The 14,999-nt window shown below is 59.3% G+C and overlaps 1 protein-coding gene across 4 annotated transcripts in view; it reads right to left on the minus strand.

The window, feature by feature from the left end:
- Positions 1-108: 108 nt before the first annotated feature.
- Positions 109-14,999, minus strand: part of PALM (paralemmin) — a 40,549-nt gene continuing 25,658 nt past the window's right edge. For 3 of the 4 annotated variants that reach the window (XM_033195438.1, XM_033195439.1, XM_033195441.1), the window contains exons 6-9: positions 13,295-13,316; positions 12,079-12,138; positions 7,794-7,925; positions 109-2,077 (exon numbers count right to left, since the gene is read on the minus strand). In XM_033195438.1, the coding sequence (XP_033051329.1) occupies positions 1,548-2,077; positions 7,794-7,925; positions 12,079-12,138; positions 13,295-13,316 (744 nt within the window). In that variant the 3' untranslated portion in view covers positions 109-1,547. The remainder of the gene's footprint in view (positions 2,078-7,793; positions 7,926-12,078; positions 12,139-13,294; positions 13,317-14,999) is intronic. The other variant, XM_033195440.1, reaches the window with a different exon arrangement.

Raw genomic sequence — 14,999 nt, forward strand, 5'->3', positions numbered from 1 at the left:
CTCACCGGAACCCTGCTCAGCCTCCCCTTTATAGCTCTAAGGCCGCAGGCCCCACCCCCCGCCTGGTCACGCCTTCCTCGCCGGTTGAAAGCCAAGAACTCCAGGAACTGGGGCTGTTCACGCTTTTATTTGCTTCTCTGGGAAAATCAAGAACATCGGGGACCTCGTCACACACCGAAAGCAGAGGGGGCAGCAAGGGCACTTCAGCGAAGGCTCGCGGCTCGAGGGACTCCTGCAGACTCGAGGGAGGAGGAGGGGGTCCCACGGCGGACGCCCAGGTCACCCCCGAGAGGGCCTCTCCTCCCAGCCACCCAGGGGCAGAGCGGAGGCAGACACCCAGGCTCCCATCCGAGGCGGCCCCTGTACCTGGAGGCGGCCTGAGCACTGGGCACCAGGCTGGAGGCCCCTGGGGGAGGGACCAAGTTGCGGCCCTGGTTGTCCAAAGCCCACGCGTGAGAAGGTGTCTGTGAGAATGTGCACGAATGTGCCTCTGGGGACGTGTGTGGCTGCCCCCAGGAGGGAGGCCCCTTGCCACTTCCAGTAAGAGGGGCCTGGGGGCAGGCTCACATTGGTCTGGGTGGCAAATGAGGGTCTCCTGCTCCAACCAAGAGGCTTCCTGTCCCAGGCTGTGTCCCACTCTAGACTGCCCAGCAGAGCTGGCAAGTGGGGCCTGATCTCTGGGGTGTGGTTGGGAAGACCCAGGACCCTGGTCCAAGCAGGCTGGAGAAGAGGCCGGGGGCGGCCCCTGGGGTCCCCAAATTAGCACCAGGAGGAAGGAGGGCCCAGCGGGGGCGGGAGCTCGGGACAAGGAGTGGCTCCCTCGGTCCCTGCCCCATGCAGGGGATAGGTCAATGACCCCTGGTTCGCCCCCTCTAGAAGACAGCCCAGGGTTTGCCGGCCCCTCCCGGGTGGGGGCACGTCCCCGGGTTCCCCCTCCCCCAGACTCCACTGTCCACGGGTTGGGCCCATACAGGGCATGGGGGACACAGCGGAGGGGCCTGTCCTCCACCCAACACTTTGAGCCCCCAAAGAGGCACGGCCTCACCCCAACTGCCTGAGATTGGGGGGCCAGCGCCTTGGCTAGGGAACCCCGTGGAGCCCCACTTCCCGCCCCCGGCTCCCGGGGCCCTCTCTGGCAGGGTGTCCCCTCAGAGAAAGGCACAGGCGGGAGGCCCAGAGGGTGGCAGGCTGGCCTGGGCCACGTGGAGGCCGTGGGTCCCACCCGCCAGGACCCCGGTGGGCGCGAGCCGCGTCTGTGAAGCTGCCGTGACATGGGGGGTCCTCGTTTCGGGAAAAGCGGGTCTGTCCTGTCTCTCTCCTACCAGGCACGAGTGCACGGCCCTGGTTTCGGGGGGAGCGTTGGGGCGTGGTGACGGGCGGGGGCCCCCATCCCTCTTTCCAGTGAAAGAAAACTCGGAAGGAACATGTAACAACGCGCCAAGTCCTGGACCCGTGAGGCTGTAGGTGGAGGGTGGGCAGGCGCCGGGAGGGGCCGGGCTGGTGGGTGTCTGTGGTGTGGGGTGGGGGCCGGGGTCTCAGGGGCCGGCTCACATGATCAAGCAGCATTTGCAACGCTGCTTCTTCATGTCGAGGTCCTGGGGGTCGCTGGTGGTGGCCTCGGGCCCGGCCTGCTTCTCTTCCCTGGAACCAGCCTCTGCGGGAGGCTCGGCGGCACTGCCATTGGGCGGAGCGGGCTCCTTGGGCTCGGCCGCGTCTTCGATGACCACCAGCTCCGCCGTGATGGTGTCTTGAAGGCCCAGCACCTTCTTGGTCTCGGCCTCATCCTCTACGTTCTGGTAACCCATGAAGATCATGGTGACCGGGGGCTCCTGGCCAGGCTGGATCCCCGGCGGGCCGGACGTGGCCTCGCCTGGCTGTGCCTGCACGCCCGTGATCTCCCGTCTGGAGGGCGTGGTCCGGGCTGCCTCCTCCACAGCCCCCCGGGTCTCTGCCGCCCCGGCCGTGGACCCTGCCTCGCTCAGCGTGACCTCGTCTGCTTTGTGGATGAGTTCGTCCACTTCAGAGGAGCTCAGGGGGTGGACCCCGTTCTCGGCGGTGCCATCCACAGCATGGACCACTGTACAAGGAGAGACAGAGAGAGTGACCTGGCTCGAGGGAGGAGGGATAGAGAGAGTGACCTGGCTCGAGGCAGGAGGGACAGAGAGAGTGACCTGGCTCGAGGCAGGAGGGACAGAGAGAGTGACCTGGCTCGAGGCAGGAGGGACAGAGAGAGTGACCTGGCTCGAGGCAGGAGGGACAGAGAGAGTGACCTGGCTCGAGGCAGGAGGGACAGAGAGAGTGACCTGGCTCGAGGCAGGAGGGACACCTGGGCAAGGCTGGTATCCTCCTCGAGGCTAAAGAGGAAATCACGAACTAGATTACACCTTCAGAACTGACAATTAAAGCCCCTGTTGGCATCTGCAGATGCAGCCAAAGTGGTACAATGAGGAAAAAAACATTTTTTTTTTTTTGAGACGGAGTCTCACTCTGTCGCCAGGCTGGAGTGCAGTGGTGCAATCTCGGCTCGCTGCAAGCTCCACTTCCCGGGTTCAAGCGATTCTCCTACCTCAGCCTCCCAAGTAGCTGGGACTACAGGCACCCGCCACCATGCCTGGCTAATTTTGTATTTTTAGTAGAGACAGGGTGTCCCCATGTTGGCCAGGCTGTTCTCGAACTCCCAACCTTAGGTGATCCACCCGTCTCGGCCTCCCAAAGTGCTGGGATTATAGGTGTGAGCCACTGTACCCAGTCGACGATGAGGAAAATTTATAGGCACAAAAGTATTTATTAGGAACCAAGAAAGAGTGGAAAGGAATGAATTAGGATTTTTTTTTTTTTTTTTTCTGAGATGGAGTTGCCCAGGCTGGAGTGCAGTGGTGCAATCTCAGCTCACCACAACCTCCGCCTCCCTAGTTCAAGCCATTCTCCTGCCTCAGCCTCCTGAGTAGCTGGGATGACAGGTGTGAGCCAACATACTTGGCTAATTTTTTGTATTTTTAGTAGAGACGGGCTGGTCTCAAACTCCCAACCTCGAGTGATCCACCCACCTCCCCCTCCCAAAATGCTGGGATGACAGGCGTGAGCCGCCGTGCCCGGACTGTAGTTCCATATCCTTTAGCCAACTAGCTCCCACGCGATCACCCTGAAAAGTAAGAATTCTTTTCCATCGTAAAGACAGCAAAAACGAAAGTTCAAAGAAGGGGCACGACTGGGCCAAGGTCAGAGCTAACCCTGTTCCTTCCCCTGTTTCTCCTATACAAGACAGGAGAACCCACCCTGGGGAACTGGGGGTTACACGTTACAGCGATTCTTTTTCTTTCTTTCTTTTTTTAAAATTTGAGACAGAGTCTCGTTCTGTCGCCCGGGCTGGAGTGCCGTGGCGCCATCTCGGCTCACTGCAACCTCTGCCTCCCTAGTTCACGCCATTCTCCTGCCTCAGCCTCCTGAGTAGCTGGGATTATAGGCGCCCGCCACCACATCCGGCTAATTTTTTGTGTATTTTTAGTAGAGACGGGGTTTCACTATGTTGGCCAGACTGGTCTTGAACTCCTGATCTTGTGATCCACCCGCCTCGGCCTCCCAAAGTGCTGGGATTACAGGCATGAGCCACTGCACCCAGCCCTTTTTTTTTTTTTTTTTTTGAGACAGAGTTTTGCTCTTGTTGCCCAGGCTGGAGTGCAGTGGTGCGATCTCAGTTCACTGCAACCTCCACCTCCCAGGTTCAAGAAATTCTCCTGCCTCAGTCTCTAGGGTAGCTGGGATTACAGGTACCTGCCACTACACCCGGCTGATCTTTGTACGTTTAGTAGAGACGGGGTTTCACCATGTTGGCCAGGCTGGTCTCGAACTCCAGACCTCAGGTGATCCGCCTGCCTTGGCCTCCCAAAGTGCTGGGATTACAGGCGTGAGCCACCGTGCCCGGCCTTTACAAGGATTCTGATTTTTTCCATCTATGGATGTATTTGATTGATCTTAAATTAACATTTTCATTCATTTTAACTTGAGTTAAAGTTTCATTCATTCCTTTTTTGTATTCTAGGAACTGCCCTAAAGGCTACGCATTTTCCTCTGAGTTCTGCTTTGGCTGTATCCTACGATAGAGGATGTTACTCACTTTCAAGTGTAGATAGTTTTTAATTCCCAGTTTGATTGATTGCCATGGGAAGCCACAATTTATTTAGGAGGGTGTTTTTACATTTCAGGGAGTAGAGGAACACAGAGCAGAAGATGCAAACTCCGTAACAGTCCTGAAACCTCCTTGGCAGCCTGGGTCATGGTGGTCACTTTCTGACAGTGTTCCGTGTTTGAAAAGAACGTGTATTCTCCACTGGTAGCATTTTATATATATAATCACTCTTGCTAAATGTGCTTCCCAAGCCTTTCCACATTTCCTTATCTGTGTCTGACTTGACACTTTTCGAGCTCTGTTGGACTCTCCAAGGGCCGGATTTCAGCCCCACAACTCCCGGCTATGATCTGATGCCAGCCCTAGCTCACAGCCCTGCAAATTCCTTCTAGAATCATGTCTGCCTGGGCCACGCTGGGAGTTGGAAGGCACGCAATGGGGGGGCCCCAGGGACTCGCCTCCTCCCGGCCAAGGGTCAGGGCTCCCGTTCTGGCTACAGGCCAGAAGGAAAGTGTTCTCCACTTTCAGTTTTGAAGTCTCCAGGGAGGGGAGTCCATGCTTCAAGGCCTCTCGGTGACTTTGGGCTGGAGGCCCGGAGGGTGGGGTGTGTCTGGATCAGGCGAAACTGAATTCAGTGTCTCCCCCTGGCCGCTGTCCCAAGACAGGAATCGGAGCCCTCAGCTGCCATGGAAACAGATCACCTGCCCGTGGCTAAGCAACCAGTGTCCGGCCTGGTGGGTTTGGAATCCCCAGGGGCCAGGCTGAGGAGGGTGGAGTGACCGGGGGTGAGGACCTCGTCCGGAAGACGAGGCATGGGGACTTCCCAAGGCCACACAGCTGGGGAGGGCTGGAGCTGAGATGCCGCCAGGGCCACACCTCAAGGCCACTGCAGAGCTGGGCTGTGGGGGCCCCTGTGACAGCATCTGGGGCACCGCAGAGGCCAAGCTGCCTGAGAACAGAAGGCTTTGGGAATGCAAACCACAGGGAGGCCCCCATTCACGCCACCAGGACGCCACGAGAATGGGCTACAGGCGTTGGCGAGGACGTGGAGAAACTGGACCCTTGTCCATGACCTGTGGGAACGGGACGGTGCAGCCGCCGTGGAAAATGGCAGGTCCTCACCGAGCTCAACACAGTCACCTCAGGACCCAGACGTTTGCTCCTAGGTGTACACCCAAAGGCCTCGAAAGCAGGGGCGGAAACAAATACTTGCACACAAATTGCCCAGCATGCTACTCACAGCAGCCAAAGGGTAGCAACAGCCCACATGTCTACAGATGGAAGAAGATCCACCCAACCCATGGAATAGTAGTCAGCCAAGAAAAGGAGCCGGCTCCGACCCAGGCCACAGTGCCGATGCACCTTGGGGATGTCACGCCAGACACAGAAGGCCACGTGCAGTGTGTGACCCCATTTCTTTTCTTTTTTTTTTTTGAGACAAGAGTTTCACTCTTGTCGCCCAGGCTGGAGTGCAGTGGCACGATCGCGGCTCACTGCAACCTCCGCCTCCTGGGTTCAAGTGATTCTCCTGCTTCAGCCTCCCAAGTATCTGGGATTACAGGCGTGTGCCACCACATCCAGCTAATTTTTGTATTTTTAGCAGAGACGGGGTTTCTCCATGTTGGCCAACTGGTCCCGAACTCCTGACCTCAGCTGATCCGCCCACCTCGGCCTCCCAAAGTGCTGGGATTACAGATGTGAGCCACCGCACCCGGCCGTGTGATCCCGTTTCTATGAAATGTCGAGGACAGGCCAATCCAGAGAGACAGGAAGGGATGTGTGGGTGCCAGTGCTGGGGAGGGGACGGGGGGTGACAGCTGATGGGGACGGGGCTTTTTTCTTCTTTTCTGAGACAGGGTCTTGGTGTGTTGCCCAGGCTGGAGTACAGGGGTGCCATCTCAGCTCACTGCAGTGTCCCGGGCCCAGGTGAGTCTTCCAATAAGGTGGAATTTTATGGTCTGCGAATTATATCTCACAAAGAAACAGAGGCCGGGTGCGGTGACACACCTGTGGTCTCAGCATTTTGGGAGGCTGAGGCAGGAGGATCGCTTGAGCCCAGGAGCTGGAGGCTGCAATGAGCTGCGATGGCGTTGCAGCACTGCAGCCCGGGCGACACAGTGAAACTCTTTCTCCAGAAAATAAATCAATAAAAAGAAAAGAGAGAGAACGAGAGACACTGGGGCTTTTGTGTGGACTTCCCTCCTCCTCCAGGGACCCCTGGCATCTCCCACAGCCTGTTTGCCTCTTGACCAGGAGGAGCCCTTAAAACCACATCAGACCTCAGCACCGTCAGGACCCAACCCACCCGAGGCTTCCCAAAGCCCTCAGGACACGGCCCTGCCTGTCCCTGTCCCCCTGCCTCCAGGCAAAGCACCCTTCTCCTGCATGAGATCAGTTCCTCAACTCCCTGATCAACTGAGTTCCCCTCACCCCTGCAGCCCGGCTCCCCTCACCCCTGCAACCGAGTTCCTCTCACCCCTGCAGCCTGATTCTCCTCACCCCTGTAGCCCATCTCCCCTCACTCCTGTAGCCCATCTCCCCTCACTCCTGTAGTCCATCTCCCCTCACTTCTGTAGCCTGCCTCCCCTCACCCCTGCAGATGGGCCCCTCTCACTCCTGCAGCTCAGTTCTCCTCATTTCTGCAGCCTGGCTCCCCACACCCCTGCAGCCCATCTTCCTTTCCTCTTGCAACCCATCTCCCCTCACCCCTGCAGCCCGGCTCCTCTCACCCCTGCAGCCCGGCTCCTCTCACCCCTGCACACTGGCTCCTCTCACCCCAGAAGCCCGGCTCCCCTCACCCCTCCAGCCCAGCAAACTCCATCCAACCTCAGGGCCTTTGCAGGGGCTGCGGCTCTGCCAGGTGTGGTTCCCATGCACTGAGGGCCTCTGATGAGCCCCTGCTTGCCTCCTCTGGGAAGCCCCCCCACCCCATCCTCGCCCTGTGAGACCCTCTCACAGCCCCCTGGATGTGCATTTTCTGTAGCTTTTATCACACTAGCAATTCTTTTTTGTTTTTATTTTTATATTGTTAAGAGACAGGGTCTCACTCTGTTGCCCAGGCTGGAGTGCAGTGGTGTGACCACGGCTCACTACAGCCTCCGCCTCCTGGGCCCAAGGGATCCTCCCATCTCAGCCTCCCAAGTAGCTGGGACCACAGGCACGCACCACCATGCCAGGGTAATTTTTTTTTTTTTTTTGGTAGAGACGGGGCCTTGCTGTGCTGCCCAGGCTGGTCTCAAACTTCTGGGCTCAAGCAATCCTCCTGTCTCAGCCTCCCAAAGTGCTGGGACTAAAGGCGTGAGCCTCTGTGCTGGCAGTAATTTAAATGAATTATTTGGAGCTCCAGATGGAAGGGCCTGGTTTGCCACCAGGTGAGGACAGAAGCTGAATCTACCTCTAGATTTCCCTCCAGAGCCCGGCTGGGTACCTGGTGCCCGGCTCAGCTTTCAGGCAGCTTTCTGGAGTGGACGAATGATTGGGCAGCGGGTGTGGGGCTGAATGACCTCTGAGCCCAGCTGTGGGCTGCAGCGGGGTGAGGCCCTGGCCTGAAAGCGTCATCTGCTTCACGTCCGGACTCCGGGGCAGACGCTGGGCCCACACACCAGGAGCACACTCACTCAGGGCTCCGGCCCGGGCGGAGGGAGGGCAGGGGCCGGGGTGCTCATACCTTTGGTTTCGTCCTCGTAGACTTTGATGCCCTGAGGGAACGGCTGCCGAGGGAGCAGCGTGGTGCTGGACAACACCCTGGTCTCCCCTGTCACCTTGTCCTTCTCCACAGTGATCTCAACCGAGTACATGGCTGGCACGAGAGTCACGAGGTTACGCCACAGCCCGCCCGCCCCCGCGCCCCCCGCCGGGCTGCGGCCAAGCCAGGGAGGGGGGAGCCAGCAGCACAGAGCCAAGCAGCGATGGGGCAGGAGGAGCCAGGGATGCCGGGGCACCTTCTCGATGCGGATCTCCCCAGCTCTACATCCCTCCATAGCTCCCCAGTACCCGGGGCGACCGGTCTGAACACCTCTGCTTGGCGTTCGTGGCCCCATCCTGCTGTCCGCCCAGATGGTCCTCATCTCTGTCCTCTGCACTGTGTCCTCTGCTTGGCCACCAAACTCTTTGTCAAGCTCAGGTTCCAGCCCAGCCCACCTGGAAAGGCTTGTTTCCAGATCTTTCTAATTTTTTTTTTGAGATGGAGCCTCGCTCTGTCGCCCAGGCTGGAGCGCAGTGGTGTGATCTGGTTCACTTCCCGGATTAAAGCGATTCTCCTCTCTCAGCCTCCTGAGTAGCTGGGATTACAGGCACGCCCCACCAGGCCCGGCTAATTTTTGTACTTTTAGTAGAGACGGGGTTTCTCTATGTTGGTCAGGCTGGTCTCAAACTCCTGACCTCAGGTGATCCGCCTGCCTCGGCCTCCCAAAGTGCTGGGATTACAGGCATGAGCCACCGTGCCCGGCCTATTATTTAAATCGATAGAGAGTCTCCCTCTGTCAGCCAGGCTGGAGTGCGGTGCCACGATCACAGCTCACTGCAGTCAGGACCTTCCTGGCTCAAGTCATTCTCCCACCTCAGCCTCCCAGGTAGCTGAGACCACAGGTGTGTGCCACCACGCCCGGCTAATTTATCTTTTCTGGAAATGGGGGTCTCACTATGTTGCCCAGGCTGGTCTCAAACTCCTGGGCTCAAGCAATCCTCCCACCTCAGCCTCCCAAAGTGCTGGGATTATAGACGTGAGCCCTCAAGCCCCGCCATTCCTGGTTTCTCAGAGGGGCAGGTGAGTCTCAGGGAGACCCTGCCTTGCCTGGGGTCATGGCCAAGATTGGGGCTCAGTCTGCAGACCCACAATCCAGCCTGACCTCTGCCCCGCCCCCACCACCCAAGCTCCCAGGACTCAACGCCTCCTTCCAGCTGACTGTTGGACGTGCCATCGTCTGTTCAGACTCAGAGAATGAAGGAGATCCTCGTGGGATAGTTGGACGTTGCTACTCATCAGGGCCCTAACTCCACAGCCAGCTCCTCATCCCCTGCTCTGTAAAAGTCATTCCCACAGAAACCACACAGAGCCTGCGTCCTAATGGCGACTGGTGGTCGCCCGCACCCCAGGCCTGCTCGAAGATGCCGAGCACCGGGGGTCATCAAGCACCTCCCAGAGACCCCGTCCCGCAGTGGGAGCTGAACAGGGCTGCCAGGACTACTGGCCTGACCCGTGACACTGCACCCCGGCTGCGGCCCGGCCTCAGGGCCTCTGCACGGGCTGTTCCCAATGCCTGGCACACCCTTACCCCAGACAGCTGCGTGACCTGCTCCCTCACCACTTCTGAGGGGCTGTTGGTCCCCACGGTGGGCAGCCCTGTGATCGCCCGGCCTCTCGGCCCCCCACAGCCATCTTGTTTCCCTCCTCCCACCCCACCTCGACGCTCAGGCCCGGCTGCCGCCCTGGACTCCGCTCCGGGGACCTCGTCCAGGCACCGGGCTCCAATCTCCTGCACGCCCATCCCCACCGGGACCTTGGCCTGGATTCAGCCTCTATCCACAGAAGCCCCATTCTCACATTCCATAACACCACTCCCCATCTGCCCCTACGCCTGCCCCCACCCTGGCTCTTCCCACACACTGGGGGCAGCTCAGTCCTCCTTGAATTTTTTTTTTTTGAGACAAAGTTTTGCTCTTGTTGCCAAGGCTGGAGTGCAGGGGCACGATCTCGGCTCGCTGCAACCTCTGCCTCCTGGGTTCAACCGATTCTCCTGCCTAAGGCTCCCAAGCAACTGGGATTATAGGTGCCTGCCACCATGCCCAGCTAATTTTTTGTATTTTTAGTAGAGACGGGGTTTCACCGTGTTAGCCGCGATGGTCTCGATCTCCTGACCTTATGATCCGCCCGCCTCGGCCTCCCAAAGCGCTGGGATTACAGGCGTGAGCTACCGCGCCCGGCCAGTCCTCCCTGCCTCTTATCCCCACGCCCTGTTTCTCCTCAAACCCTGGGGGCTCCACCTTCAGAACACAGGGAACCACCCACTGCTCGCCCCTCCACGGCCCATCCCAGCCTCCTTCCCCAGCAGCCCTGTCCCCTCCGCCTGGCACCGTCCGCGGTCTGTTCTCCCTGCAGTCACCAGAGGGCGTGAGTGACCACGGAGTCGGGGCGGTCCCGGCTTTGCCTACAGCCCCCCATGGTTCCCGCCTCCCTCCGGGGAAAAGCCCAGGTCCTCTCCCATCCTGCCACAGGGCCCTGAACAATCTCTCCATCACCTCCCCTCCACCCTCTCCCCCTCCTCACGCTGCTCCAGCCACACCGGCCTCCTGGCTGTTCCTCCAACACCCCAGGCCCTGTCCTGCCCTGGGGCCTTTGTACTGGCCGTGCCCTCTGCCTGGAACACCTTCCTCCAGATAGCTGCGTGCCTTGCTCCCCCAGCACCTTTGGGTCTTTACTCAGAAGTGACTCTTGAATGTTGAACGCTCCCCTCACGAGCCCTGTGGTTCAAATCCTCCTTCCTCCAGCTCAACGTCCTTGGCCTCACTTTTCTACTGTAGTAGAGGCTGTGGCCCTCATTAGAACACCTGCTCCCCTAATGCCTGGCACACAGCAGGCCCTTGATAAGCATGTCGGGTGAAGGGACGACTGTTTTTCAACCCTATATCCCTGCACAGCCTCAGCCCTCCACCCCAGACAGCTAGTCCAGAGCTGCCCACACTGTTGAGCAGGTCACGCACTGCACAAAGTCAGTGGCCATGGGGACCAGCGGGGGACCTGGACCTTGTGTCTGCCAGGGCTGGTCTCACTGGCACAGAGGCCCACAGACACCACCTGCTCTGTCTGACAAATGCCTCTGCTGCATCCTGGGGCAACCCCCACCCTGGACCGTGCTGGAGACCTGGGCCTCCGGGTGGCTCTCCTTCCTTCCAGCCCTGTCCTGTCCTGGCCAGCCACCCCAGAGTCTTTCTTCACTTCCCTGCCTTGCTGCTTTTTCTGAGACAGACTCTTGCTCTTGTCGCCCAGGTTGGAGCGCAGTGAGGCGATCTCAGCTCACTACAAACTCTGCCTCCTGGGTTCAAGCGATTCTCCTGCCTCAGCCTCCCGAGTAGCCGGGATTACAGACGTGCACCACCATGCCCGGCTAATTTTTGTATTTTAGCAGAGATGGGGTATCACTAGGTTGGCCAGGCTGGTTTTGAACTCCTGACTTCGGGTGATCCACCCACCCTGGCCTCCCGAAGTGCTGGGGTTACAGGTGTGAGCCACTGCACTGGGCCCTCTGCCTTGCTTCTGTGCTGTTCCAGCTCACTCACACCACAGTGGTTTTGCCGACTACAATGACTTTCCATTACTGGGCTCCTGTCCTGTCCCAGGCCCCAGAATGGCGTACCAAGGTCCCACCCCTCTGGCAGGTGGAGAAATTCAACACACCGGCACCACGTGGCACACCAGGGGTTCCAGCCTGACTTGAGCGTCGTGTGGCGTCGGCGTCAACCCCGACCTTCCCCTGCTTCTCGGAAGCGCAGCAGCGCCGGGGACCTGGCTCGGTTGCCTCCAGGGACGGGGCGCCCACTCTCTCTCCCGGGGCAGCCGGTCCTACTGCCCAAGAACTGGAGCAGGTAAGATTTGCAGCGAGCGTGCTCAGGCGTGTTCAGGCATGAGCACCACCCCCCGTAGGCCCCCAGGAGGGAGCCGTGAGGTTAGGGTGGAATGAAAGCCGTGGGGTTGCGTCGGTTAGAGCCGCCATGCGTGGGGCCCGTCTTCTCAGGGAAGCATGGGCCGGCGTGGGACGAGGACACAAAGCACGGGGGGCCCCACCCCAGGCTCGGGGCCTCGGCCATGGTCCAGCCGTCACCCCCACAACCACAGCCCGGCCAGACGCTGCGGAGAGCAGGTCGGTGTCGCCCCCACCCCACCCGGCCCTCCAGGACCGAGACTTGGCCCCTGATGGCGGCTGGATCTGGGGCCCAGAGCCTGGGGGCTGACCCACCTGCCTTCATCATGGGGGAGCCGTCAACCGTCCTCACGGGCGTGTTGGAGACTCGCTTGTCTGCACAGGAGGCGGAGGTGGAGAGAGAGATGGGGGTTAGGGGAGAGGTCACATGGACCCCCCCAGGCAGCCCAACACCCCTTCACACAAGTGCATCCGGACCCTCACATGCACCGGGGCCCCTGACCCCACCCAGACACAGGCACCTGGGCCCCCTAGACCCTCAGGCCCCACCCAGACACAGGCACCTGGGCCCCCTAGACCCCCAGACCCCACACAGACACAGGCACCCAGACCCCTCCAGACCCCTAGAAAATCCCACAGCCACCCCCACAGTTCATTCCTCATCCTCAGCCCAGTGATTTTCACAAAATCCCTGAGAGGCCTGCCTAGATTTTTTTAATGATTAATTTTTAATTCTACAGTAAGACAAGGAGACACTCCCTTATGAATAATTAACACACACAAACCAGGCCAGAGGCACTTCAGACACCAGCGTCAACCCTGGCTGCTGGCTGTCCCGCTATCGATATGGAAGTGGACACCTTCCGTGAAATGCATTTTACAGACAGGGTCTCGCTCTGTCGCCCAGGCTGGGGTGCAGTGGTGCGATCACAGCTGACCGCCGTCTCAACCTCCTGGGCTCAAGCGATCCTCCCACCTCAGCCTCCCCAGCAGCTGGGACTACAGGTGTGCAGCACACCTGGCTAATTTTTTTTGTATTTTTAGTAGAGATGAGGTTTCACTATGTTGGCCAGGCCGGTCTCAAACTCCTGACCTTAAGGGATCTACCTGTCAGCCTCCCAGAGCGCTGGGGTCACAGGCCTGAGCCACTGGGCCTGGCCGGCAGCTAATTTTTTTATGTTTGACAGAGACAGGATCTCCCTGTGTTGCCCAGGCTGTTCTTGAACTCCTGGGATCAAACGATCCTCCTGCCTCAGCCTCCCAAAGTGCTGGGATTACAGGCATGAGCCACTGCACCCGGCTAATTGTTTTTGTATTTTTTTCACTAGACACTGAGTTTCGCCATGTTGGCCAGGCTGGTCTCGAACTCCTGACCTCAGGTGATCCACCCGCCTTGGCCTCCCAAAGTGCTGGGATCACAGGCCTGAGGCCCCAGCACCTGTTACTTTGTGGCTGCATTCCCCGCCCTGCCATCCCCTCTCTGGCCACCAGAGTGTGCCCAGGCCCCACGAGTTCCTTCCAGAAGCCCTACCTTTGGGTGTGCCCACTGGGGTCTGCAAGAAAGAAGAGAGAGGGGTCAGGGGTGTCAGCATCCCACGGAAGAGGAAGGGGAGCCCCGGGGTCAGGAGCCTGGGAAGGGCTGGCACAGTGGGTGAGGTCACACGCGCCCGCTTCTCATCCCATCCTCTTGGGACTCTAGCCAGAAACACAGAGGTCATCTTTCTTTTTTCTGAGACAGAGTTTTGCTCTTATCGCCCAGGCTGGAGTGCAACGGGGCAATCTCGGCTCACTGCAGCCTCCATCTCCCGGGTTCAAGCGATTCTCATGCCTCAGCCTCCCCAGTAGCTGGGATTACAGGCCTGCGTCATCACACCCGGCTAATTTTGTATTTTTAGTAGAGACGGGGTTTCTCCATGTTGGCCAGGCTGGTTTCGATCCCCTGACCTCAGGTGATCCGCCCACCTCGGCCGCCCAAAGTGCCGGGATTACAGGCGTGAGCCACCACTCATTTCTCATTTCTTTTCTCCCTCCCCTCATGCCTCTGCATCAGCGGCTCCCGCAGGCCGCCTTGAATCCAGCCGGCTCCTCCGTGCCCCTTCAGTCTGGTCTTGAACTCCTGCTCTCAAGTGATCCTCCTGCCTTGGCCTCCTGGGAGCCACTGCGCGAGGCCCAGGGTCTAGCGTCTCCTGCCTGAGCCGGTTCTGCCCTGCATGGTCAGACCCTGCACACAGGCCCCTCTCCCTGAACGGTGCTCCAGCCTCCCTGGTCTTCCTGCTGTTTCTGGGACACACTCTTGACTCACGGCCATGGTGTCTGATGTTCCCTCACTCCACTCTCCCCCATCACGTCACCGGGTGTGCCCCTCAGGAAGGCAGGGACCACGCGTGTGTACTGCTGGGCCTCCACACCAGCTCTAGTCCATGCTCAATCACCCTTCAGGGAAAAGCGCCTGCAGAACTCCTATCCAACCTTCAAAACCCACCTCCTTGGCCAGGCGCAGGGGCTCATGCCTATAATCCCAGCACTCTGGGAGGCCAAGGTGGGCGGATCACCTGAGGTCAGGAGTTCGAGATCAGTGTGACCAACATGGCGAAACCCCGTCTCTACTAAAAACTAAAATTAGCCAGGCGTGGTGGCATGTGCCTGTAATCCCAGATACTTGGGAGGCTGAGGCAGGAGAATCACTTGAACCCGGGAGGCAGAGGTTGCAGTGAGCCAAGATCATGCCATTGCACTCCAGCCTGGGTAACAAGAGTGAAACTCTGTCTCAAAAAAAAACCACAAAGAAAACACCCCACCTCCTCCAGGACGCCCGCCCAGCCCTCCCACGACACCCACCTCCTCCAGGACGCCCGCCCAGCCCTCCCACGACACCCACCTCCTCCAGGACGCCCGCCCAGCCCTCCCACGACACCCACCTCCTCCAGGACGCCCGCCCAGCCCTCCCACGACATCCACCTCCTCCAGGACGCCCGCCCAGCCCTCCCACGAATGAGGAACTTCCTTGGGGATTCCACGGCGCCTTGGGCTTCCCACCTCTTCGGCCTGACCACCCTCCCTGGGTGGTTCCTGACTCATGGCCATCTTCCCACCTGACATGAGCTCAGTGAGGTCCGGGACTGTGCCCAGAACCAGGTCTTTTTTTTTTGTTTTTGAGACAGGATCTCACTCTGTCGCCCAGGCTGGAGTGTCGTGGCGGGATCTTGGCTCACTGCAACCTCTGCCTCCAGAATTCA

This window comes from Trachypithecus francoisi, unplaced genomic scaffold (genome assembly GCF_009764315.1).
Source record: "Trachypithecus francoisi isolate TF-2019V2 unplaced genomic scaffold, Tfra_2.0 Lachesis_group5, whole genome shotgun sequence".
Taxonomy (NCBI): Eukaryota; Metazoa; Chordata; class Mammalia; order Primates; family Cercopithecidae; genus Trachypithecus; species Trachypithecus francoisi.